This window comes from Limanda limanda, chromosome 6 (assembly GCF_963576545.1).
Source record: "Limanda limanda chromosome 6, fLimLim1.1, whole genome shotgun sequence".
Lineage (NCBI taxonomy): Eukaryota > Metazoa > Chordata > Actinopteri > Pleuronectiformes > Pleuronectidae > Limanda > Limanda limanda.
In genome coordinates, this window is record NC_083641.1 from 12161553 (window position 1) to 12187135 (window position 25583).

The 25583-nt window shown below is 41.0% G+C and overlaps 1 protein-coding gene across 1 annotated transcript; it reads left to right on the forward strand.

Annotated features, from left to right (window-relative positions):
• The first annotated feature begins 1232 nt into the window (after positions 1-1232).
• Positions 1233-19789, forward strand: cwf19l2 (CWF19 like cell cycle control factor 2). The gene is made up of 19 exons (XM_061073666.1): positions 1233-1410; positions 2840-2944; positions 3394-3516; positions 3749-3865; positions 4016-4135; positions 4368-4461; positions 5766-5881; positions 6586-7114; positions 7245-7482; positions 8661-8769; positions 10235-10336; positions 13953-14081; positions 14501-14638; positions 16993-17205; positions 18215-18331; positions 18481-18636; positions 18753-18833; positions 18981-19082; positions 19508-19789. Exons 1-19 carry the CDS (start codon positions 1318-1320, stop codon positions 19646-19648), a joined length of 2823 nt encoding a protein of 940 aa, XP_060929649.1. The 5' UTR covers positions 1233-1317; the 3' UTR covers positions 19649-19789.
• Positions 19790-25583: the final 5794 nt, after the last annotated feature.

The following is a 25583-nucleotide window of genomic DNA, read 5'->3' on the forward strand; positions in this document are numbered from 1 at the left end:
AAATGTTGGCGGTTGACTAAGTCAGAACAATTTTTAAAAACATAAGCGTATCAGGCCGTCATGAAGTACCCGGAGCGGCGAGTGTGTGTGTCTGTGTGTGTGTGCGTGTGTGTGTGTGTGCTGCCAGACAGCGCACCGGTCCCGAGGCTCCGCCCCCACGCACTCGCTCAGAGAGACACAGTGAGAAAAGAGCTTGTTCACTTGAAGCAGGCCGGTCACTGACTCACCGGCTGCTTCTTAACTATGGAAATAGTGAAAACACAGAGTTTCTCTGGTCTCAGTTGCGCTAAGATCAGCGCCGCAGCTTCTTGATCAGAGCAGAGGCTGCAGTTGGTTTCTACCGAGCTTCAGTTTCCTCCTCCAGTCTGATCTGCTTTCACTTTTTGTTTTCACATTTCGCCAATGCCAACTAAAATATATAGGCTGCAGCTATATGTTTTTATTTATTTCAAAATAGGGTACTTCTTATTTCATACATTTCCCACAAATATGGGGATGACTCAAATAACCCTACATAGTTCTGCGTTTAATTTATTTCAAAGTAGGCCTACACTTGCGTGTGTATTTTCTTCTCATCTTCATAAGCATTTGGTGTTTCCCTTTGTTGTAACAGGTAAAAATAAATTAAATGTCAACAGTTTTCTTTATTGTTGTTCTATAATTTCATAAATGCAACCATCTACAGATTAGTATAGTATAACTTTATATAAAATGTTATCAGCTTTGTTATCAAATATGTTTTGCGGCTCCAGACAAATTTTATTTGGGGGAAGAGGGGGCAAAATGGCTCTTTTGATAGTAAAGGTTGCCGACCCCTGCTATAGACCTATAGGAGGGACATCTAATGGACAACCTAAGTACTGAAAGCTAGACTAGTATGCAGTTGTAGACACAACAATAGCTGCCAAAATTAACACTGAAACGGTCTGGTTTGTTATAAACGTCAGATATGTAGTTATGACACTGCATAAATTATTAATTTTTTTTAGAAAATAACATAATTATTCATAAGTACACAGTGTGATATCTACATCTCTGACGTTTATAACAAACCAGACCGTTTCAAAATCGGTTGAAAATTGAGCAAGTTATGGTTATTTACCACTACCAACACAATGTTATGGGTGAGAGAGTTGCCCGATGCAAGATGGCCGCCATGTGGTGACGTTCGTCTCCGTTGGCCGGCAACGCAGACGAGTCATCTAGTGTTTATATCTAGGGTGCCAACATTGCCAGGGCCGGCCCTGCTTTAATCTCCAGCTGACGTAAACGGCACCGATTTGCGACATGTAACAAAAAACACTTGACGGCAGTGTCATGGCGGCGTTCGGAGCCAGCTTCGAGAGCACAAGCAGCATCGAGGAAAGAAAGGAAAAGAAACGACAGGCCCGACGAGAAGTGACAGAACAGGTACGAGCCGAGACATGTGGACACGGCCGCTCTGTGTGAACCTGGGTTTGGTTTCTCTGGTGTTAGTTATGGCGGAAGTGAGGGCCGGACCGAAGGAAAGCTAACATGCTAATTAGGCTAGCACGTAGCAATAACGTGACGTACGGAGGATTTTAAGCGGCGTAACAGCATATTTTTACATTCATGCTCTCGGCCATGATGTGAATGACTTTATGTGAATCTCGGATCGTCTTTGTGTCTTCTGAAGTGTGTGTGGACAGAGATCCAGCAGGACAAACAGTGAGCGGTGCAGATAGGAGACCTGCAGCTCTATGTCCTGGCCGCAGCTGTAAACTGTGTCCACCTCACAGATAAGCTTGTTGTAAACACGCCATGTACGCACACGCTTTTCTACCTGTGCGTTATCCCTTCAGCTGTGCAGACTTGTTTACACTGCTGTCCCACACACAGACCAAGCATCAACCTAGATTAAAGGCTGTATAGACATTATCTGCACGGATCACCTGTGCATGAAGCGGCCAAAGCAAAGAGTGCAGCCGGGTCTGCTTTGTTGTGTCCGGGTCTGAAGAGCAATCCGCTCATAATGATCTTAGTTTCACTGCCATTGCATCTAACATATACATGTGTCCCTGTGTCCTTTCATTTGAGTTGTTCTCTGATTTTCTTGTGTACATATTTCACTGTGCAGTCGAGATAATAATAATATTAGAGAGATCACATGCTGCTTAACCAGTGGTGGCAATACTATTGGCCCCTGTTCAATCTCAGGGCTGCCGTAAGCACCACCTGACGTATAAAATGGGCAATAACGGTATTTTTTATCAATCTGGGCCCTGTAAATGTTGGTAATACTAATTAAAACTTACCTACGCCAGCAGCTGTAACACGGCAGCAGTGGCTCTGATGTTATCTCATAGGGCAATTGCGACACTCCAGGATATTATTACCATTTAAGGGCTGAAATAGTTGTTTTGAGTCTTTGCTAAGAGTCTGGCAACGTTACTCATGTTTCGCTCGACGGAAAATGAAAAATGATGAGATGAGTGAAAGAGTTGAATCTTTCTTCTGATTTTGACAATGTGGATGAAGCACTCAACCGTCCCTACTGGTTTGAGCTGGAGTATATGGAGAAAGAGTTCCCAAAAACTGAAGAGAACGAGAGGCAATGCAGACATGATGTTTGTGAAGTTCTGTAATCTGGTGGTGTTCCTGTGGGTGCCGCAACCTTATGCCCACAGAAGAAAAAGAAAAAAAAAAGTGTCCTGAAACGATACCTCAGAGAAATGCTGTGATCACGTTGGTGGATTTCCCCCACTGATCAACCGGGCTGTGCTTCTAACATTCTTCTCTCCACTTGAAAATGCAAATGCTTGTATCCCCTTACTTTCATCTGTTTGACTGATTTTCTTATTTCTGTCCCATCACCCAGGCCAAGCAGAAGTATGAGAGAGAAGAGAGGAAGAAAGAGCTGAAGAGGCTGAGAGGGGAAGACACTTGGATGCTGCCTGAGGTCAACCAGAGGCTGCAGGAGATAGTAAGATGCAACGGTTTTCTTCTCATTAATTTGTGCATACAATCAAAACAGAGTATGTTGAGCAACCAATAACTTTATTACACCTGAAAACAGTGGTGACTGTGTTGCTGTTCACAAGCATTAAGTAAGAGTTCCACACTTTAATAGTTACAGTATTTTATTATAGTATTTTGTCATTTATCTACACATTCAGTGCTATTATGATTTACAGTATATTGAAGCAATTATCCAGAGGACAAAAAAAGAAGACCTTTACGATAAGGATTCTCAAACACTTAGATGTCTTCAATCAAACTTAAGACATTCATTATTATTATTGTTATTCTGCCATTATTGAGACATGAGAAAAACATGGAGCTGAATCATAGTTGCTGGATGATTTATATCTCAGTGACAAACAATAGCAATATGAATGAAAATTAAATTCATGTAATCTGAATACCCTACAGGAGGGCAGTTCGAAGAGCAAGAAGAAGAAGAAAGAGAAGAAATCTAAAAAGAAGAAGGAGAAGAAGGCCAAGAAGGAGAAGAAGACACTAGGAGCAGGAGATGGCTCCAGTGACAGCTCAGAGGTACATTAATCATATTTCCCTCTGCAGGATTCCTTTAAAGAAGGTCTCAAATTGAAGCTCAATTAAGTTAAATTTGATAAAAGAAAACTTTTCATTTAATAGAGATGTTTTTTTTTTTTTTAAGATTTAGCTGTTGGTCTCTCCCTTTGTTTATTTTATATGATAATCTATACTTTCTCTCTTCTTCATCATCTTTATCTCACCTACACGTTCCCCTCCCTGTCTCTGTTAGGCCTCTGGGGATGATTGGGTTGAGGCTCAGCCCCAGATACAATCTGCTAAACCCTGGCAGGTTCCCGATGAGTCCAAACCTTCAGAGATCGCCCTCAGCCCATCCCAGAATGTTCAGGTAGCATTTTGCCCAGATAATGATATGAACAATGTTTGGTTTCACCCCAAATCAATTTTCTTTCTCTTTATATTTACTTTTATTTTGAATTTGGGTTGGTGTTGTTACCCCGTCTTTGAACCCTGTTTAAGCCTCCTCACTGTCCTACAGAGAGATGAATGGATGACATTTGACTTCCTGGCAATGAAGACCACATCCACAGCAGAGAAGAGGGCTGAGAAAGAACGGCAGAAAGAGGAGGAGAAGGCCAAGGCTTTGGCCATTGAACAGGTCTGTTTGTTTTCCACTTTTTATATCTGTCTGCTCTGGTATTTGTTGTCATGTGTTACCTCTGATGCATAATCAGGTCTTTATTTAGTTTCATTTTGTTTGTGTTAACTATATGGAAATACATTTTTATTGTTTGCTGCATAGTGTTGACTGGATGTTTATCATTTGCTTCCAAGTTAGGTTTTTGTAAATGTACAGAAATGATTCTAGTTTGTGTTTGTGGTTCCTTCAGGCTGGCATACACAAACTGGAGCTTAATCCATACTGGAAGAATGGAGGAACTGGGCTGCCCCCAGGGGAGAAGGCTGGTACTGCACTAAAGAAAGGTGATGATCATTTGAGATCACAACTCCCTGTCAACACATTTTTCCAGCCATGTAAAATATTCCACAGACATTATTGGTCTCAATCCCTCAGAATAGTTTCACACCGGATTGTATTTATAATGTTATTCTCACTAACATTCAAGCACAAGCAAAAATATCTTTTAGAACAGTCAGAGATATGTGTCTTTTCAATGACCGTTCTCAATATACTTCTTGATCAAAGGAAAAAAAATTAAAGGACTAAATGCATCATAAATAAACGCATTAATTGTGAGAGTAAAACCAAATGTTAATATCAGATTTGGAGACTCCAACACATATCAGTAAAACATGTGTAACACGAGAATAGTTAAAAAAGTAAAACCAAGGTTAAAATCAGGTCAAGTGGCACAGCCGCCTAACAGATACAACCTTTGTGATTTGCACAGTCCAATAGAGTCCAGGTGGCAGAGTCGTGGTGCAGAGAAGCTAAAGGCTTTTGCATCCATAGTCGCATAGAGAGACAGAGAATAAGCAGCGTTAAGCTGATAGGAACATGCAGGTATGTGTACCTGTGTCCTTTATCTTTACATAGTAATAACAGTTCCCACAGCATGGTCTCTCAGTTGTAAGATTTGCTTTAACAGCAAAGCAGAATATGCGGACGCAAACCTCTCTCACACATATACAGCATCAGAGTGTTGTTTACTTGTGGTTTTGTAATTATGCTGTCTGAATATATATATTTTTAACATAATATGCTTTGTTTGTTAAGAAACAATAGTTGGTCAAACTTTGTGGTTAACAATCAGGGGAAATTCTCCAGGAGTTAAACAGGTGATAAACAGTTGTAGTTGAAGTGGTGCAAACCAAATTGTTATATTTTATACATTGGGTACATTTTCCATATTGAAAGGAGATCAGAATTGCATCAAGAGTATTTTTTGTTTTTGTTTGATTGCCTCCAGTTTAAAAACGTCATCATCACCCTTTTCACTCATCACAGTACGTCACTTGTTCATTTTCATTGGTCACTGCTTTTATTTATGAATTCTACCCTAAATAATATATATAACAAGCAGGTGATTAAACAGTCTTCTTTAATATCTGCATTTCTCTTATGATTACTCTGTAGTGAAGTGGCATAATCAACATAACTTGATTTTATACCGTTATATCGTCATCTTTTGAGTCGTTAGTCACAAGTTAATGACAATGTGGAAAATATGATTGCCTCACTCTGGGGCTCAGATTTTGTTAAATGGAGCAAACATAGTATCAGTATGTGTTTCTGTTGAACTATTTTTCTCCCTATGTTCCTTCAGGCTCAGTCGTAAATGATGGAGGTCTGGGCTGGCTGAGGAAGAGCTACCAGAGGATGAGGGAGCAGGCAGAGAGGGAGCAGCGCAACGTCAACGATGTGGTGGCTGAGAGATATGGGGTGAGAACTGATGGCACACTGGCAGTGGCTCACACACTGGCAGACACAGTTTAGCAGGCACATATGGTTATGCAGATCAGGATGTTACACACTGTTGAGTTTTTTCTAAATGGAGATTTCGACGTGTTGATTTTTAAAATTGATTACCATTTACTCTGACTTACAATGTCGGAGTACATGCACTTGATAGTAAAGGATTTACACACAAATTTCCCACAAAATAGTGTGAAGAATGTTTGTCTTAATTTTTGAATTGATATGTATTAAAATATATTTGTGGTCAGACAATGCAAGTTCACACACACCCACACACACACACACACACACACACACACACACACACACACACACACAGTGTGACTTGTTTTGACAGTTTCATCAAAATACTTTCCCAGGTTTTGCAGCTCAGATCTATACAAAACGTGATCTCACATACTCCTCTCAGGCAGTGTTTTAACTTCATTGTGGCAGAAGAAGCCACGCCCCATTTATCCAGGAATATAAATATGAATTCTGCAGGTTATTATTATGATCAGTTCTACGTGTGAGAGTGATAAGCATAGAGCAAGCCATAGTGCATCGATCTGGAGAGCGTAAAAATATCAAATATTTACATCACTATTGATTTTATTATTTATTGCTAGGTTGTCAACTGAAAACAAAAATGAAGATACTGATATGTGTTGTGTTTCTCCTTCTGCCAGTCGATGGAAGACTTTCAGCAGAGACTTGCCGAAGCTGAGGAAGCTGCGTATGAAAAGAAGGGAGGAAGAGGAAGAGAAGGCCCATCAAGAGACGGGTGGAGGAAAGGAGAGAATGACAACCGTGAGAGATGGAGGAGAAACGAGGGAGATGCAGAAGATGAAGGCCGGTGGAGAAAAAACGAAAGACAAAGGGACTCACCACCTCGAGACCGAGAGCGATACCGAGCGAGAGGAGAGGAGGGGGAGAGGGAGAGGGAGAGGGGAGGAATTCGAGGGGGAGGGGAGGAGCGAGGTCAAGATGGAGACAGGTATAGAGAGAAGGACAGAGACAGAAACAGGAATAGAGACAGAGAGAGGGAGAGAGATGGAAGAAGAGACAGAGAGAGGGGTGTAGATGGGGAAAGGAATAGAGAAAAAGATCAACCCAGTGCTTCATCATCATCATCTTCGTCTTGGAGTCAAAGCTCCGTCTCTGGTTCACTTAAAGGACGTTTCCACAAACCCTCAGATGACGATGACAGGAATGAAGGTGGGTTGACGTTGAGGCCTTTTCTGATACTTCAGGATCAAATTTAGCATAGGCAAACACGAAACCTGTAGTCTGACACACTAAGCGTCTTGGAAGCTTTAACATGCTTTGTGATGTCTTTGCTGTCCAGCCCCAGAGCGTCCTCGTCCGACTCGGCCCTCCACAGGCTTCCTGAAACCCAGCTCCGATGATGAAGACTCTGGTCCACTTAACGCTGGCATGCCACCCTGGAAGAAGAACAGCAAACTGGCCCCAGAATCTGACCGCTCGGAAAAACCACAGCAGGAGAAAGAGAGGGTTGTTGAGAAAGCTGTCACTGCTCCTCAGGCTGCTCCATGTGGTGACAAAGCTGCTTTGACGACACCAAGGTTTTAAACTTTTTAAACTTTTGCTACCTCCAAAATAGCTTCTGTGACATTTAACGCAGAGTAATGGACTGAGTGTTCCACATGTATCTGTGTTTTGGTGGACATAACAAATTATTCTCTTCATGGCGTCAGTTGTAGACTTTTTAAACGCTCAAAGAAACTCTTCAAATCATTCGTCTGCTGCCTTTAAAATGTTCAAACCATTTTAAAAAGGTTACAATTACACCACAGCGTTTTCTAGGAAAAAACGATTTTCTCCTTTTACATAGCCCAGTATAATTTAAGAAGTTTAGTTGAATTCTATAACAGTGGAAGTTTCTGCAGTTTGTCTTATACAAAGCTAATGGAAAGGGAGTACATTTTTCATAAATAATTAATGTTAATACGTTTAGTTTTCTATTCTCTGGGGTTTTAACAACTATTTGATTTAATTGGTTACAATAGATTCTAAAAGTGGTTGGCACCTTTCTTTTTTCTATGTTTTCCTTCTGTCCTCGCCTTTCTTCTTCTTCCTAGTTCGATCTTATGGATCTTCCTCTATTCCTCCTTTTCCCTCTCCCTCTTCTTCTCGCCTTCCTTATTTGGATCCAAGTCAACCGATTGCATCAGAAACGTTGCCCTCCAACATATAGCAGTGTTGCGGGCCAGATGTCAGAGGATAGCTGCTTCCTCAAGCCTCCTTAGTGCCGTGCTGTGCCTCATTAGGCTAAGTTGTTTGGGTAAACTAGCACATGGAACCCCTGCAGCATGAAGTGAGTCTTGCAGTGGGGTAGCAGAATGAAATGAGGCTATGAGGAGTGTAATAGACTAGAACGCTGCAGTTCAGATTCTCACAGACAAAGCTATAATGATCTCTGGGGGGCACAAAGACTCAAATGAATCAAAACAGATAAACATTGTGAGAGCTCAGAAACAACAACTACAAGGTTAGACAAAAAAAATACCATCCCAAATAAGTTTTCTGGTAGTGGATTTAGGGTTATTGCCAGGGAGGATAATTAAGTCACTAAATCCTGTTGTTCAGAGGCTGAGTTGTGGGAGAAAGAGCTGAAGAAGTTCTGAGCTAGAGGACTCTTGGTAATGGTATCGCTAGGAACTGTTTGGTCTTCTCTCATTTTTCAATTTCCTTTACTACCTTTTGTGTTTTCTGCCCTTCACACTGTTTCTCTTTGTCCCAGGATTGAGAGTGAAAGTGAGGAAGAAGAGGAAGAGATTCCTCTGCTGTCAGAGGAAGAGATGAACAGACTGGCAAGCGAGTTGGTGAAGGCAGAGATTAGGGGAAAAACAGTGAGTAATTTATCGTTATATAACTGCTTAAAATCTCAGGATGAAAAAAAGAGCATCCGTATACATAGAAGACACAGATAAAGATGTGAACTTGGAAAGAAAATGTGATTCAATAGCAGTTGCTTATTAAGGCAACACTGTAAGCAAAACCATGTGATCTTCACAGCGGAATATATGCGACATGTCCTCTACCCAGGTGCCATCCTTTACCTGAGCACTTGCATTTGTCAAAGTCCAGACCCCATTGGGCAGGCATTCTCCAGAGTTCATGGGTGGTTTGGAAAGTCATTATAATCTCCTTTCCTAACCACGCTTCCTTCACCCTGACAGGGTCAAGAAAATATATGAAGGATAGTCTTTAAGGAGCTAGGGAAGGAGAATTGCAATGTAGACAAAATGTTCCTTTCATAAACATGCCAAAGCAGATAACTAAAAAATTCAGAAAGCTATTATGGTGGCCCTTAAAATACTTCCGGTTCATTTCAGTCAGGAAGGTTCATGAGCAAATTGATTATTCAAATGCATCCCCCCTCTCACTGTAATGTAACTAAGGAAAACAGTAATACGTAACTCTGAGTTGAACATAACCAAACCTACTTAGTATCTTCTGTTTTGCCAATATGGTGTTTTCATATTTAATTTACTGATCACTAATTTCTTTTACTTTTAGTATTCGTTTTGAAAGGTTGGTTGTAAACCAGCTGCAAAGATACTAAAGTAATCACAGATGAAATTTACAGTTTATTAATTACATAGAATTTAATATACCATATTTCTCTCTTTACAAAGCACTATTTGATTTAAAAGAAAGTAAAAGGGGTTAAGTAAAGAAAACCCCTTCCAGCCTCAGTTTTCATTGAGCTTTTACTCACTGATATTTATAGACTATAAACTAAATGTGTTTGGTGGACAGGCATAAAACTATCTTTAGCTTTACAGTTGATTTTATTTCTCAACACCTTTCCTCCCAGTCTTTGCATAGGTTTAACAGCACGTCATGGGATCCATTAATTTATAGTGTTTATTGATCGGTGCACTTAACGCCCCCACTGCCTTCACTTGTCAATGTTAAGAGTGCTATTGGGATCTCTTATAGAGGTAGTCAAAGGGCTGACTGTCAAACACACACACTTTCACACACACTTAGATACACTGACTCACACCTATAAGTGTTTTCAACCTGACAGTCAGCATCTCCCTACACAACAAAGCAATCAGACCAATACTCCCGAAATAGTGTGTGTGCTTGCGTGCATGCGTGTGCGTGCGTGTGTGCTAGATTTTCTTTCTCTTAGTCGCTATCAGACATCTATCGAATCTGTTTACATATCTGTCAATATTTATACCCATATGATAATCTAATATCGGTCATTAATATACTTTAATCTGATTTAATTGGCTTAATTGCTTTAAAATATTTTTTGTTTGTCAAATACGTACTTGTGTGTATCTGTGTGTGTTGCAGACCCTGGTCGAGAAGCTGAAATCACAACTGGAGGCAGCAAGGAAAGTCAAAGACGACCACGCCGCCCGAAAGAAGGTACTGGACACGGCTGCATCAAACCAGGTGTGTAGATGGTATACAGTAAGTTAACAGAGTCGTTGTTGAACTAATGCACAAGTGATCAGGAGGAAAGACAAACAATTCGACACATTTTGATAATAATAAAATATACTTTAAAACATTAAAAAGTATAGTCTTCAAAATGAGGACAAGGTTTAACATCCCCCCTGAACAGCGTTTACATAAACTGAAGATTCAATTCAGTGAAGGCAGGATTTGTTGCAGGCTGTTGAATCCGACTACATTAGTTTTATGTACTGTAAAGCAAGTTTTTCTTTAGACCCACAGTTTAACTCTATAAAGAAATCAGTCCTTTGTCAGGTCAAGAAAAATGGAAGAACTTTTTTAATTGGAAGCTGTTTTTCCTCTCCATTTCCCCTCTTATGTGTTTTTCTTATCTAAATACGTTTTTGCCCTTGTGCTTATCTACACAGCGTTGTTTCCCCTCTATTTATCACGCACACACACGGATACACACTTCATACACATTACTGCAGAATTTCACAGGTTCAATCAAAAAAAATTCCCAGATACACACACAACTAAAAGCATAAACTGCATGCATACTCATGATAAGACGTACAAACACACACTAGATCTTGTGCCATTCTCTGCTGGCTGCTTATTTGTTCTCTTCCATCGTCTAACTAAAAAAAATCCAACCACGCAAGCCTAAATAAAATCACGTCATACCCTTCAAAGAACCCTTTCAACCTGTGAGAACCTGCTACAGTGTCTTCACAACGATAGTTTCGAACCAAATTTTTTCCACAAAACTATGAAAATAAGTCATCAGATAAAGAGGAATTTATATCTGACTGCTGCTAAAGGAAGTAGTTTGTGTCTCCACCATGCTCAGCTCTTGTCCGGCTCTCTGTGCGAAAATGGCTCCTTGTCTGCATTTTAGCAGACCCCAACCTCTCTCGTACCAGAGATCATTCAGAGAGGGTGTGGGTTTGTCTATGTGTGTGTTTGAAAGAGAGAGCAAGCAGGAGAAAGAGAGAGTATATATACCATCCTATCCTATTGAGCATTGGCTGTGCCCTAACATCACAGCAATACTTTATCTCCACTTACTGGCTTTTCTTCTGGCTACATACACACACACTCAAACATATATTCCCAGATAAACTGCAGCGTACTTCCGACACGAGCAAACTCACGACATCTTCATAAATATACTGGAAGCAAGCTGTGATTATTTATATAACCTGATATCATCATTTGTACTTTTGGCCAAATGCATCCCCAGTAAAGGCTCTTATATACTTCTACTTATCCGTTTCTCGGAGAGGTCTCAGCGGGGACAAAGAGTCTTTTTGATTTTTACTTCTCCGACGACTATCCGTCTAAAAACAATTCCCCGCCAAACCCATAGGTGGCGCAACGGAAGACGAGCTCAGAGAAGCCTACCCCATTTGGGAAGAAGAAGTCCACGTGTGTCTGTTTATATCTATCGGCTCGTCCCCACACACTGAACCATGGCAACTAACAGAACTAAATAAAGTGACACCCAGCGGGTCAAGATGCTGATGTAATCGTTTCTTAGCGCAGCGGTTCCCCGGTCTTGTTTCCGAACTGTGTTGCTGATTCCACAGCTTGAATCTGCTTGAGGCTACATGTAGCTAGAAGCTACACGGACCTAGCTCCCCCCAGCTTCCACACACAGTCAGCAGGGACTCCCGACACTAACTACTACTATCCAGTGTTTGCTTCTAACCTGACGGTATTATAGAAACAGTGTCATGATAGAAGTGGAATTAAAGTCGTGACGGCGGGTTCTTGCACTGTTACCACCGCAGTTAGCATGGTGGCTAGCCTAGCCCGCTAGCCTAGCCTGCTAGCGCCGTTTTGAAAGCTCGTTATAACCGTCTGTGACCGTGCACACATGGCCTCAGTGCTCGAACGAGCCACCGTCAGCCGGACAACTCCGCTGGCTTAACACACACGTCACATTAATCGTAGAATCATAGTTGTGTTCATATCTGTGGTTGTGTTCGTGTTTGTGGCTACAAGTAAACAGGAAGTTTGAGGTCCGGAAATCCGGAAATAACGTCATACGGAAACGATGTCGTTCGCGGACCAATCACAGCCAAGAGCGGTCCGTCGGGTCTCCAACATGAAGACGGATAGTTAGAAAAATCAGACGTGTACGAAAAGCTGTCCGAAGCACTCGGAGAGGGCGTTTCACGACGGATAGGGTGGTCTTATCTGTCCGTAATAGAAAAAACGGAGAGGCATAAATTGGCCTTAAGGCTGTCCTGTCAAATTTAAATACTAGCATGAGATCCTCCAAAAGCTTTCAGAGAAAATGTCATAATTCTTAGGTTTTAGTGCACTTATCAGCTGAGAGGTACTTCGGCCCTCTTAAAGACGCAGTGCCGTTGATTTGCACTCGTTCAAGATCCTTCCAGTTTGTCTCGTTATGGACGACTTTTGGCTAATCGTCACTGCTCAGTGTTTTGACTCCTGATGCATGTCTAGCTCACATTGTGTGGAGCCTCAGGTGACCCGACTGAGGCGACTGGAGCAAAGAAATATTCTTCTATCATTTTTTTCTGACAGTCCATCTCACTTTCTGTTTTGACTGTTTCGCTTCCTCTGCTTCTTCAACCTTCACCGTCTTGTCCGTCTCTATTTGTCAGTAAGTCCAGTCTTTTTTTTGGCCGTCTAATCAGACAGTGGCTGCAGTTAGGTTGTTTTTCCTCCAATAAATGTATTCAGTATTAAGAGTGCTTCATAAAATGATGAGATACTGTGTTATTCTCACTTTAGAGCGGCTCAGAATTCAGCTCCTCATAACAAGGCCAGAAAGAAAAAAAAAAGACCTTTTGTGCTTCATTTTCACCGAGTGAACTGAGTCAGCAGTTTTATCAGAACATTATACTGCAGTAACAAAAAGCTTCTCTTCTCTCTTTGTCCACCTAACTAGGTAATTTTCAATTATGCAAAGATGTCCAAAGAAAAACACACCACTCTGTAATTCATAAACAACCTTAATATAGTCTTAGTAGATAATCATACTTGGGAAGTATAAATATATTTAGAAAATCCAACTGTGTTTTTATATAATATTTCATGTGAACAAATTAATCCCAGATAATACCCGTTTTCAACACTAATGACATTTCTTTTGGATGTTAATTGTTGTGTCAATGTGAGGTATTTCCATTCTTACTTTTAATCAGTGGAATATAAGTCAAAAAGCAAATACTTCCTCCGTCCTTGAGGCTTTGGTTTTCAGGCTAAATCCAGAACATTACTAGATGGCTTTTGTTGAGATCACAGTCAGCGAGTCAATCCACCCAGTGACTGACAAGATAGTTCAATACAGAGTGAGTTACAAGACAAATTAAAACACTCAGTTTTATGTGTTTTGGACTTAATAAGGTTTGGGCCTCAGAGCCCTTGGTGAGGGAATTAAAACCTGTGCTTAGTTGTGAAGTCATCCAAGCTGTTACAGGCCAGGTTGTCAAATGCTGCATTTCTGATCTGACATTTGTTGGAGACATTGGATGATATCAGGCATACATTTTGTTTGTATGTCTGGTGTAAAAACACACTAGAAACAAGTCTTTCAGCCTTCTGGTCTTGACCCGACTGTGTTTTCTCTCTCCAGGTCCCAGGTCGCTCCATTGAAGACGAGGAGGTCCTGCTGTTTAGAACGGATCATTCGGGTCGGGCCTGGCCAGTCAACGCTCCCTCCGGACCCCAGGAGCCCCATGGAGGACGACGGAAAAAGAAAGCGGTAAAGAGAGCGGGAGGGGGTGTGGTAGGAAAGAAATGGGGGAAATCGTAGTTTTCAATCAGAGTGTAACAAGAGCAGGGACTTCAACTGACTCTGAGTTTAAATGTTTGTAGTATTCATCCCCGGACCACCTCCATAATAAATGTCTCCTTAACTGTTTGTCTCGCCTTCTGTTTCCTCTGGATCAGTGTGTCGCTGCTCTGTCCATTTCTGTCTCTCAGAGTCCATCTGCCTATGTTGTCAGTCTTTTTTCCCTACATACATTAATCGTGTTCTTCATCTCTTCTCGTCTCTGACTTTCTCATTCCTCCTTTTCACTAGATTTTACATCTTTTTTCATTTCCAATGAATTTTCCTGTTCACTTGTCTGTCCCTCCTTCCATTTGTTCACATTCCTCTCTCTGTACCTCTCTCCTCAGATCCAGACCCATGCTGATGGGGAGCGTGTGCGCTACTTCCAGGATGATGACAATGTTGGTCTGAAGGAGATGGTGAAGAGGGAGAAGATGAGCTCAGCACAGGATCAGAACGCCCTCTACTCTCGCATGGCTGCTAAGGTGAGAAGACAATGGTTGTACCAGTTGGCAGCAATGCACACGGATTGGATACTAATAATTTCCAGAATGAGAAGTGTGATCCATGATGTGTCTGACCATAAAAAACAACAACTTGTGGTAGTAGGGCACTGTTCAGTTATTCTGAGTGCAGGACAGAACTGTTCGTACCCTTGTACAAACTCAAGTATGTCAGAGGAGGTTGGCTTGCATTCTGACATCTGTCAAGCTGTTGCAGCTGCTCTTACTAAACATGGAAAATGTGTCCAGCTTGTGCTTAGATTTACTCTGCACTCAGATATTTTGTTGCTTGGACAGATTTCCTGCCCTCTGCAGCTCTTATCTTAAGAATTAGAGCTGTATACAGGATAAGATAAAGATTTTATGTTAATGAGAATAACCAAATGATGACAGGCGCTTTCAGCAGTTGGAGCCAAAAGACGCAGAATGAAATTTGAATAATCGCTATGTTCCCCAACAAATGTTTCTAATAATAACTACTGTAGTTTGTGATGGTTACTGATTGTTGTAAAGTTTAAAATGTATTAGAAGCAAAAGAAATTTGGAATGACACCCAACAGAGCTTGAAAAAAAAAGATTGTGTCAGTGAGAAGAATGTAGATATAAAAACACTCACTCATTACACTTGCACACATGCGTGCTGCACCAACAAAGAGTGACACTAAAAATACATCTTTAGTAACCATGGCAGGGCTTCTATAAATACTGCCTCTAATCATCAAATTAAAAACATAGAGCAGATGATCATCACTGAACAGGGCCATACATGGACACTGCACGAGCCTTTGCACACAAACTTGCTCTTAAATGAATCACCGGGCAGCTGTTAAAAGTGTTTTAAAGGTTCACTGTGTAGAATTTATGGACCTCTAGTGGTAAAGTTGCATATTGCAGCTGAATACCCCTCCCCTCAGCCTCCCCTTCCAAACATGACAGAGAACCTGTAGTAACCTTCACTTTTCATAAAAACTCAATAGATGTTTAGTCTGTCCAATCTGTACTACTGTAAAAATATAAAGCTCCCATTTTAGGGTAAAGAAAACAACAATTCTTACAATTTAGATGAAACACACTAGTTAAACAAACAGATCCATTTCACGTAGATCTAACATACTGGACCTTTAAGAGCTTCTGGGGAATTAAACTCTAAACAAATTCAATGGTCCTTCAGAAGCTAAGTTAAAAATACCTGAAGGTATCTGTACCATTGTCGTTTAGAAGGATTACATCAAGTGTTCTGTTTAGCAACTGGAAGTTGTATCCACTGGTCAGTGACAGATCTGCAGATTTCATGCTGTGCATTTTTTATTAATACATGAGTAGAAGGCCAGCAATGCAGTATGTAAATCCCTTCCAGCTCTCTGCTACAGCAGAATTCACAATCTATTATTTAAATGAGATCAGGAATGTGTCCATTGATCATTAGCTGACACTTATGTTAAGAAAAGACCATGAGCAGTGAATATTAAGACTGACGGCATGTATATTGATTTATTACCATATGAGAGCTAATTAGTGTGTGTGTCATGTGACTTAATGTGTGTGTGCTTGAAAACTGTACGCCCCTGGACACCTATGTGCTGCAGTACACACATGTACACACACACACACACGTACACACACTCCCTCCCACACTGCCACTAAACTAATCCAATTTTCACTCTCACTCTCTCCTACATGGCGAGTCATGCACACACACCACTTCAGCCAGGCCTGCCTCTTGCTCTCTCTCACACGTGCACAGATTCCAACCTGTTACCCGGTCACCATGGTGACAATAATCAGGCGAAGATACACTAGATACGATACGCAGCGTCCTGCAACACACCGTTAACACACCGAGACCAACCTACATGTAAAGTGCAGTTCAGGCACATTGCGTGCGCGCACACACATACACACAAAATAATCCGTGGAAACGGCACAGATGGTAGTATTGCGTCAGCAACTACATAAACCACTTAGCAGCCACTTTCAAAGCACGGTTAGCAGCTCTATAGAATTTTTCTAACGATCATTTTCCCACTTTTTAAGAAGTGCCAGCGTAGAACTGTTTAAATTTTGTCTCCCTTTCATCAAGCATGTCTCTTATTTACCTTAATATCCCATAAAGAATGTGATTATTTATAATGTAGCATGTTCTTCCCACACTTTTGATTGGATAGAGAAAACGCACCAGGTTTGGTCAATTACGATCACAAGCCTGTCAACTGCTGTGCTCACTCTCTCTCTCTTCTTCCTTACATCTCCATCACCTCATCCACTTCTCCCTTCTGTCTCGTCTGACGCGTCCATTGCCTCCATCGCCACCACTTGTGCTCCACTCGTCTCCCCAGATGATGGGGAAGACAGACGGCGACAACTACACGCTGGATGACATGTTTGTGTCGAGTGCAGCGCAGCGGGAGGGCGAGGGGATGGAGGAGGAGAGGATGAGGAGCAGAGCCATCGGGGAGAGTAGGAAGATGGTTGCCTCTCTGGAGAAATGTCGCCACTGCTTCAGCAGCCAAGAGCTCCAGAAGCACCTCATAGTGGCAATAGGCAGCAAGGTAAGGCATTGTGAATGTGGGCCTCCTTTTTAGACGGGAAGAGTGAGCTTTATTCATAATTTCCCAAAGCTTTTGTCTTTCAGTGTATCGGTAAGTCAGATCTACGGTGGCAGAGACGTCTCACACAAGTGCAGAAAGAAGCAGAAACAATGAATGCAAAATCCTCAATGCAACTTCAACCTCCACAATACAACTGCATAAGCTACAAGACTAATGCAAAAGTGACAACATAACTACAAAAGCTGCAACTTGACTACAAAATGCAGAGCACAAATGTAGAAATGACAGCACAACGACGAAATATACACAACAGAAACGAAGGACAATGGATGTTGATGATGAAACACGCAGATTTAATTACTGCCAGGTTCAGTGTGTAGAATTTAGTGACATCTAGTGGTGAGTTGCATGTTGCAGCTGAATACCCCTCACCTCACACTCTCCTTCCAAACATGAAGGAGAACCTGTAGTAGCCTTCACTTGTCATACAAACTCAAAAGGGGTTTAGTTTGTCCAGTTTGGACTATTGTAAAATAAGCATGGCCGACTCCGTAGAGAGCACCCGCTCCCAATGTAAATATAAAGTATTTAAATATTAAGGGGCCATTCTAGGGTAAAGAAAACAACACATCAATTTAGATGAAACATACTAGTGAAAACATCAGTAGCATTAATTTATATGAAATTTCTGCCAATAGATGCCTTTCACTTTAATCTTACACACTGAACTTTCAAGTGTCTCTTTGTGGTGTGGCTGTTGTAGTTTGGTTCTGGCTTTTGCTTTTATGTTTTTCCATTAATGGGCTTGTGCAAGTCGGTTTGCCACAGTATAGATTAGCAATCCAATTCAAATTACATTACGTCCACAATTAAAAGATAACGATGTGATGTTTGACAAATAGTTATCATTCTAGTTGAATAATTATTGCAGGTGTTCATTTTAGGGGCCTAAAAAAAGATATTTTTTATACTTTGCTATATGAACAGAATGTTTGTGACTTGTGTGCAGGCGTACCTGAGCCTTCCTGCGGGGGTGTCGATGACGGAGGGCCACTGTCTCATCTGTCCCCTCCAGCATCACTGCTCTGCCACTGGATTGGACGAGGATGTCTGGTCAGAAATGCAGGTCAGCCAATCAGTGTTCCCTTGTAGTTTGGCAAAATAACATCTTCCATGACTGTTGTTGTACAGCAGTGGTTCATAAAAGAAAGTCTGCTCTCACTTTTTCAATGGGTGAAACTTAACACGAGTTTCCTGTTGCTTTGCTGTCCCCAGCTGTTCCGGCGTACTTTGGTCCGTATGTTTGAATCCCAGGAGCAGGACTGTGTGTTCATGGAAACACACATGAACCCACGCAAAGGACAACACATGGTCCTCGAGTGCATTCCACTGCCCCGAGAGCTGGGTGATATGGCACCCATATATTTTAAGGTTTGTTGTCTCATTGTTTTGATGAAGCACATTTATGGGATGAAGGCATAGGTTCGAGTGTAAGGCAGGAAAATCAGATGGATTTAAAATTATAAATGTTTCCTGTGTGTCTCCAGAAAGCCATAATTGACTGTGATGAGGAATGGGCCATGAACAAGAAGGTTGTCGACCTCTCTTCAAAAGACGTCCGCCAAGCTGTAGGTCCCCTTTTTTTCACTGTCTTTCTACTAATCTGTCGTTGGTTATTCTTTTCTCATTTATTGTTTTTCCTCACTCTACTCCGCTCTTGTATTTTCTCGTTCTTTTTAAAGTTTTTAATTTTGTGTGTGTGTGTGTGCTGCTAGATTCCTCGAGGTCTGCCCTACTTTGCCGTAGACTTTGGACTCCAGGGAGGGTTTGCTCATGTCATAGAAAATGAACAGAAGTTCCCTCATTACTTTGGCAAGGTCAGTTGGTGAATTAAGGCTGTTGTTTCTCGTACAGTTTCATATTGTTTTTTGTATTTCTTAGCAAGAAGAAGTCACTATCATTTTGTTACAGTAACTTCATAAAACCTGCACATGTGTGACAGTGGGTCGCAGCTCTGAATCGATCCTCCAAATATCAAGCAGGATTTCCAATTCACTTTACATTAAGCCAGTCACTTCAAGACAACAGAGATTTAAGAACATGTTTGTTAATAACTCACAATACAATTTTAATAAATTCTTAGTCAGGCTGACAGTAAAGCAACTACTGTCATGTCAAAGTTGCTTCACATGGACTTTGTTAGGATCTTGATATGTGATTTTTTTTCTTCTATAACTAATTAAAATTCAGGCAAATTCTCACAGCAATATTTAAAAACCATCAATCTCTCTTCCCCTCTCAGGAAGTGGTCGGAGGCATGATGGACCTGGAGCCGCGACGTTGGAGGAAGATGATCAGAGAGAACTTTGACGATCAGAGGAAAAAAGTGTTGCAGTTTGCACAGTGGTGGAAACCGTTCGACTGCAGCAAGACTGAGAGCTAACTGAACACAGACAGAAGTGTGCATGTTGGATTTGACTCGGGAAGACGACAAACACAGTCGTTCAAACTGTGCAGGCGTCAGTACAATTTTAAATGTATTATTGTGGGAACCTTTTTCTTAAATAAAAAACAAATCATTTGATTTATGTGTTAGCTGTTATTTGTGTGTTACATAAACACGGCAGAAGTTATTTCTTATAAAAATGTTTTCAAAGCTCTAGAGACCAGAATCTTATCCCAATCATGTACTAACACAACATATTTAATTATTTCAAGTTCTTGAAAGTATTTCAGTGTCAATTAAGACTTTTTTTCATAGTTTGCATCACAAATTTTTCCGAAAACTACTAAACACAAGTAGACATCCCATGCTGATTGACAAGTAATTCTTTAAGGCACCAACAACAGAATTTCTATTCTACCACAAATGGAACGGGTCACAGCTGATTGAGTGTGGATATGAAACATGGTCATCTACATTTTCCTGCCAAATAAGCTGCATGGGAACTTACCGTAAGCAGCTCTATCTCTGTCTGCCTCTGCATACATACCAAAACCAAGTTTGTTCCTAAAATAAAAAAATGGGCATAAATGAAATGTGTGAAGAAAGAAAAGTTAATATCTATGCTCCTATCTGCATCTTCCCTGTAAAACTGGTTCTCAAACTTGGGGCAAGGTTTAGACTGACACCATGCTGCATTAATATGATTCACACAGCAAAATAAACAAAAAAAGGTTTGACGATACATCTCAGTTTTAAACATTTTGTATTAATTACTTCCCCTCAATCATTCTTAATGAGTGCTATAAAACAATTTGTTGGGTCAGGGGGAGTTTTTTATTTGTGGCTTCTGAACCACCACTGCTGTAAAACTACACTGTGTAAGAGTATCATTTTGGGTGCAAGACAGTGTTGTGTGTCTTTTTGTAGGTTCCACTTTTCCAACACAGAAAACAACAAAAACTCACTTTAATATGTTAGTTGCATTCTGTTCTTGCAGCCAAGTCCTGAATTGTGGAGTCGAGCGCCTCCACATTCTATTTTCCACGCCTTGCTTTTCTCCACTGCTGTTCTCCAGTCCAGGGATTTAATTTCTTACTCTGTGGCCTCCTGATCTGCTGCAGCTGTCACTTCATTTTAAGAGGTTTCAGTGTCATCTCAGTCAACCCGGGCGAGTGTGTACACACGCCACAGTGTCGCAGCCCTCAGCCCCCCCCCCCCCCGGCCTGGCTTGCCACACATACACTTCCTCTCATGAGCAATCAGCCACCTTGCCCCGGTGTGAGACCCCATCTGTGTTTTTTCAGTCGTGCTATTGGCTCTTTGATTAGCTCATCACTTCAGAGGCTCACCTTATTTCCAGGATTCATCTCAGACTCGGTGCCGTTGGTTAGTGCTGAATCTGTGTGAATCACAGAAGAGGTAGATTTCAAGTTGGTGTGTGTTGCACTGTGATGTGTATTTGGTCACAGAGAGAAAAGGGACATGCCGCACAATAACAAACCTAAAAGACATTCAATCAAATGATGAGCACAGGTATTTGTGTTATCCCAGTTAGATCATTGTTCTGTGATCTGGTCCAACTGTGATTTGAAAAAGCAACTAAATAATTGTTGTACTTTGTAGTAATCTATCATTGTACTATGTAGTAATATAATTTTTTACCAGACACATTATTTTACTCATTTAGTTATCAAGCATTTGTGGCCTGGAATGTTCTTTGACATTAGAAAATAACACACGTTTTTTACTTAAGACTTTAGCCCTTTAGCCCTCCACAACCTCCTTGTTTATAAATTTACTTGTTAGTGTTGAAGATGCAATGTGGATGTAGAGAGCCATTAGCCCATTTGATCATTTGTAGCCGTATGGTTTAAATTAAGGGGTGATTTATTTATGATCTTTAGAAGCTGCTCCCTGGGACCGTGCACCGTGTAATTTATATTGTGCAAGTGACAGAGAGGCCCAGGTTCATGGTTAATGGCAGCAGAGTGGCGTGGGGTAATATATGGTTATGGCCAATTAGATTGACTGGGGACAGATTTATGATGGGGGCGGCCATTTCTTGTTCCTCTCTGCCTCTTCCTCACACACACACACTTACACACACATACGTGTATTTTTCTAGAGGGATTTCGCCACCTCTCACACGATGCTGTTTCCTCCTCTGAAGCGTGGTTTCATTCATTCATTAATTCATCCCTCTCTGCCTTAGGGTCCCTTATTTCTTCTCTTTTCTAATTCCCTCACATTCTCCTCCTTGTGCATCATTCGCAGGCAGGAGACAGAAAGATCAGGCGATAAAGCAGAGTCGTCATGAGTCACAAAATCCAGGCTGACGGCCTCCTTAAAAACTCTACACACACACAGAGGAGAAATTAAAGATTTAGTACACAGTAATGAAAAGCTCAACGTGTGTGTGTGTGTGTGTGTGTGTCAGGCAGGTCCGGCAATGTATAATGGTGTTTCATGTTTGAAAGGGTCCTCTACATATCTCCGAGGGGAAGGCACCTGGTTATGACTGGTTAGCGTGTGACGGAGCTGAACCTCTTCTTATCTCGCTGCCTTCCCCAGCTACACGTGTGTTTGGGGTTTCCATGCCGTAAACTCCTCTCGGTGTGGCTGGAGGCTTTTGTCTATATATGGTGATTTGTCCCGTTTGCCTGCTTTTACGTGAAATATCTCTTGTAACTTCCAGGCTTTTAGAGTTCACCTAAATATGCAGGGTTGTACCTGAAATTACACCGTAAATCTGTTTAAAAAAAACACGCTGGTTATTTCCTCCCTCTCCTCTCGCATACTTAATTTTTTTTTATGGGCCAACTTACTGCAGTACTTTAAAATGTATGTATTGCCCGATATTTAAGGATACCATCAAGAATTATTTACTTTTATATTAATACAATGCATAGACTGTGTATGAGGATGGACGACACGTCTCCTCTTCCTCCCAGAAATGAAGGCAAAATATCCAGGATGCAAACATCGCCATCTGGTGCATTTGGAGTTTGGGCAGCGGCCATCATGAGTTTTAACCCTGTTGTTATAGCATCAAATTATTCATTGAAGCCAAAATCAGCAGAAAAATGTAATACTTGAAACAATAGCCATGCTATGAGAACTACTTAAAATGACAGAAACCATCTTTGGGAAAAGATTTTTAATGTTTTGTATTTTATCTTTATTACTGGTTTCTACCACCCCATACATTTTATTTGTGTATTTATTTTGTGTTAAATAGACTAGTGTAAATTAAACATGAAAGAGGAAGGGTTTATATCCGACTACCTCAGTCAGTCACAAGGGGGCGATCAAGATACTTTTGCGTTAGCTGTCATGTCGTCTATCTTTATATACAGTCTATGCAGCATGGCATAACGCCTTTCTATATTATGAAAACAAAGGGCAACAATAAGTGCACACACCTTTCGGACTCATTATAGGAATTATATATATTGTTGTATAATAAGCTAAATTATATCGATGATCCATAAAAGTTAGGGTTGGTAATCCTGGAAAGCTAGCAAGAGCAGGCTACATACGGTAATGATACATCCTTGTACGCCAGCCAATTGATTTCTTTCAACTGATTTCAATCTCATGTGCAATATGTATGTCAATGTGTTGCAATATCCCACATTACCTACTGAACTTTTACTTGATTTTTACATTCAGTTGTATTTTCAACATCGTTTTTTTATTGTATTTTGTTCTTTTCATTTATATTGTTCTGCACTGTAATCTTGGAGCAAGCTGTCACATGCATCTATAAAGTCTTTTGTTATCATATTTATCGATTGAGGATTTCAACATTTAAGATACAAAATTGTTGCAGAAACAACTCACCAACCACTCCTTTAAGGTTCCAACTACATAATGGCTCCATCCATTTCAGGAGCACTGCCACTGACAGAACAGGATTAGAAGAGTTAATGTTATTTTGAGATAACAAAGTGAATTTGATGTCATCCATGTTTAGATACCTGGAGGATTCACTTGTGAGGGGGGGGGGGGGGGGGGGTTGTGTGTGCGGGGGGTGCATCATCCTTCCTATCGGGCTTACTCTAATTTCCTGACAGTTGTTGGTCTGTTGCCCTGTCTGCAGGCTGCGAGCTCACGACCGTCCCTCTGTCAGTGGCCTTATCTCCTCTCAAACATGATTTATTCCACCGTAGCGTTGGCTTTATTAAATGCCCACATTATTACTGATGGATGGCCGACTGATCGCTAAGAGCAAGCGACCTGATAAGGGAAGCGAGATGGAGACTGTGTGTGTGTCAGAGTGTGTGTTAGTGAGAGAGAGAGAGAGAGAAAGAGAGAGAGAGAGAGAGAGAGAGAGAGAGAGAGAGAGAGAGAGAGAGAGAGAGAGAGAGAGAGAGAGAGAGAGAGCTTGTGGGTGTGTGTAAGAGGAGTGAAATTCTATGCAGTGTATTGGGGTCATGCTTGAGATAAGTCAAATGAATTAGTAGGCACCTCCAGGAAATTACACTGCAATGTGTGTGTGTATGTGTGTGTGTGTGTGTGTGTGTGTGTGTGTGTGGTGGCGCCTGCACGTGCACGCCCTTGCATGATGCATCATGGCTGTTTGAGTGTCTCTCTGCTTGTCCCTTTGGGGCCCTTAATGAACAGACATACTCTGCCAATCAAGGTCAAGGTCACGGCCGTGATTAGTGCCAGACACAAGCGTAGTCCTGCTCTGTGATGAGAGACAGCGGCGGTGCACCATGTTGCCAGCTCCATTATCTGCCTGTGCAGCCATATTTGTCTTTGTATACCCATGTTGGACACATTTGGCCCAGAGCTGTGAACTTGGCTCATGGGCCATGACTGTCGCTTGATGAGCGTCTGATGCAGCTTGATTGCTTTTTGTTAACTACCTGCCAACATGGCCCTTTTGTGAACGACACTGTGTGAAACATATATAAATGTATTTACTATATTTAAACACAAACATTTAGACACAAACAAGGTGACCGAAATGTTACTATAGAACACACACACGCACACACGTGCACAGACGCACGGATCTGCACAGCCGTCCTTGTTAGGACTTTGCCATGACTTCCATTTATTGCGGACATTCTAACCAAATCCTCCTCCTTAGCCTTAACCATGACCAAGCCAAACCCAACCACTACTGGATGCATGGGTGGATAGATGGAAAGAACTATGTGTAGTCTATCTATCTATCTATCTATCTATCTATCTATCTATCTATCTATCTATCTATCTATCTATCTATCTATCTATCTATCTATCTATCTATCTATCTATCTATCTATCTATCTATCTATCTATCTATCTATCTATCTATCTATCTATCTATCTATCTATCTATCTATCTATCTATCTATCTATCTATCTATCTATCTATCTATCATCTACCTCTCTCTCTCTCTATCTATATATCTATCATCTCTCTCTCTCTCTATCTATCTATCTATCTATCTATCTATCTATCTATCTATCTATCTATCTATCTATCTATCTATCTATCTATCTATCTATCTATCTATCTATCTATCTATCTATCTATCTATCTATCTATCTATCTATCTATCTATCTATCTATCATCCAACTCTCTCTCTCTCTCTCTCTCTCTCTCTGTCTCTCTCTCTCTCTATCTATCTATCTATCTATCGATCTATCTATCATCTACCTCTCTCTCTCTCTATATATATATCTCTATCTATCTATCTATCTATCTATCTATCTATCTATCTATCTATCTATCTATCTATCTATCTATCTATCTATCTATCTATCTATCTATCTATCTATCTATCTATCTATCTATCTATCTATCTATCTATCTATCTATCTATCTATCTATCTAGCTTAAATGTTGTGTTGCGCACATCATAGTGAGAGCTCGCAGACCTCTCTCTCTCTCTCTCCCTCCCTCTCTCTCTCTCTCTCTCTCTCTCTCTCTCT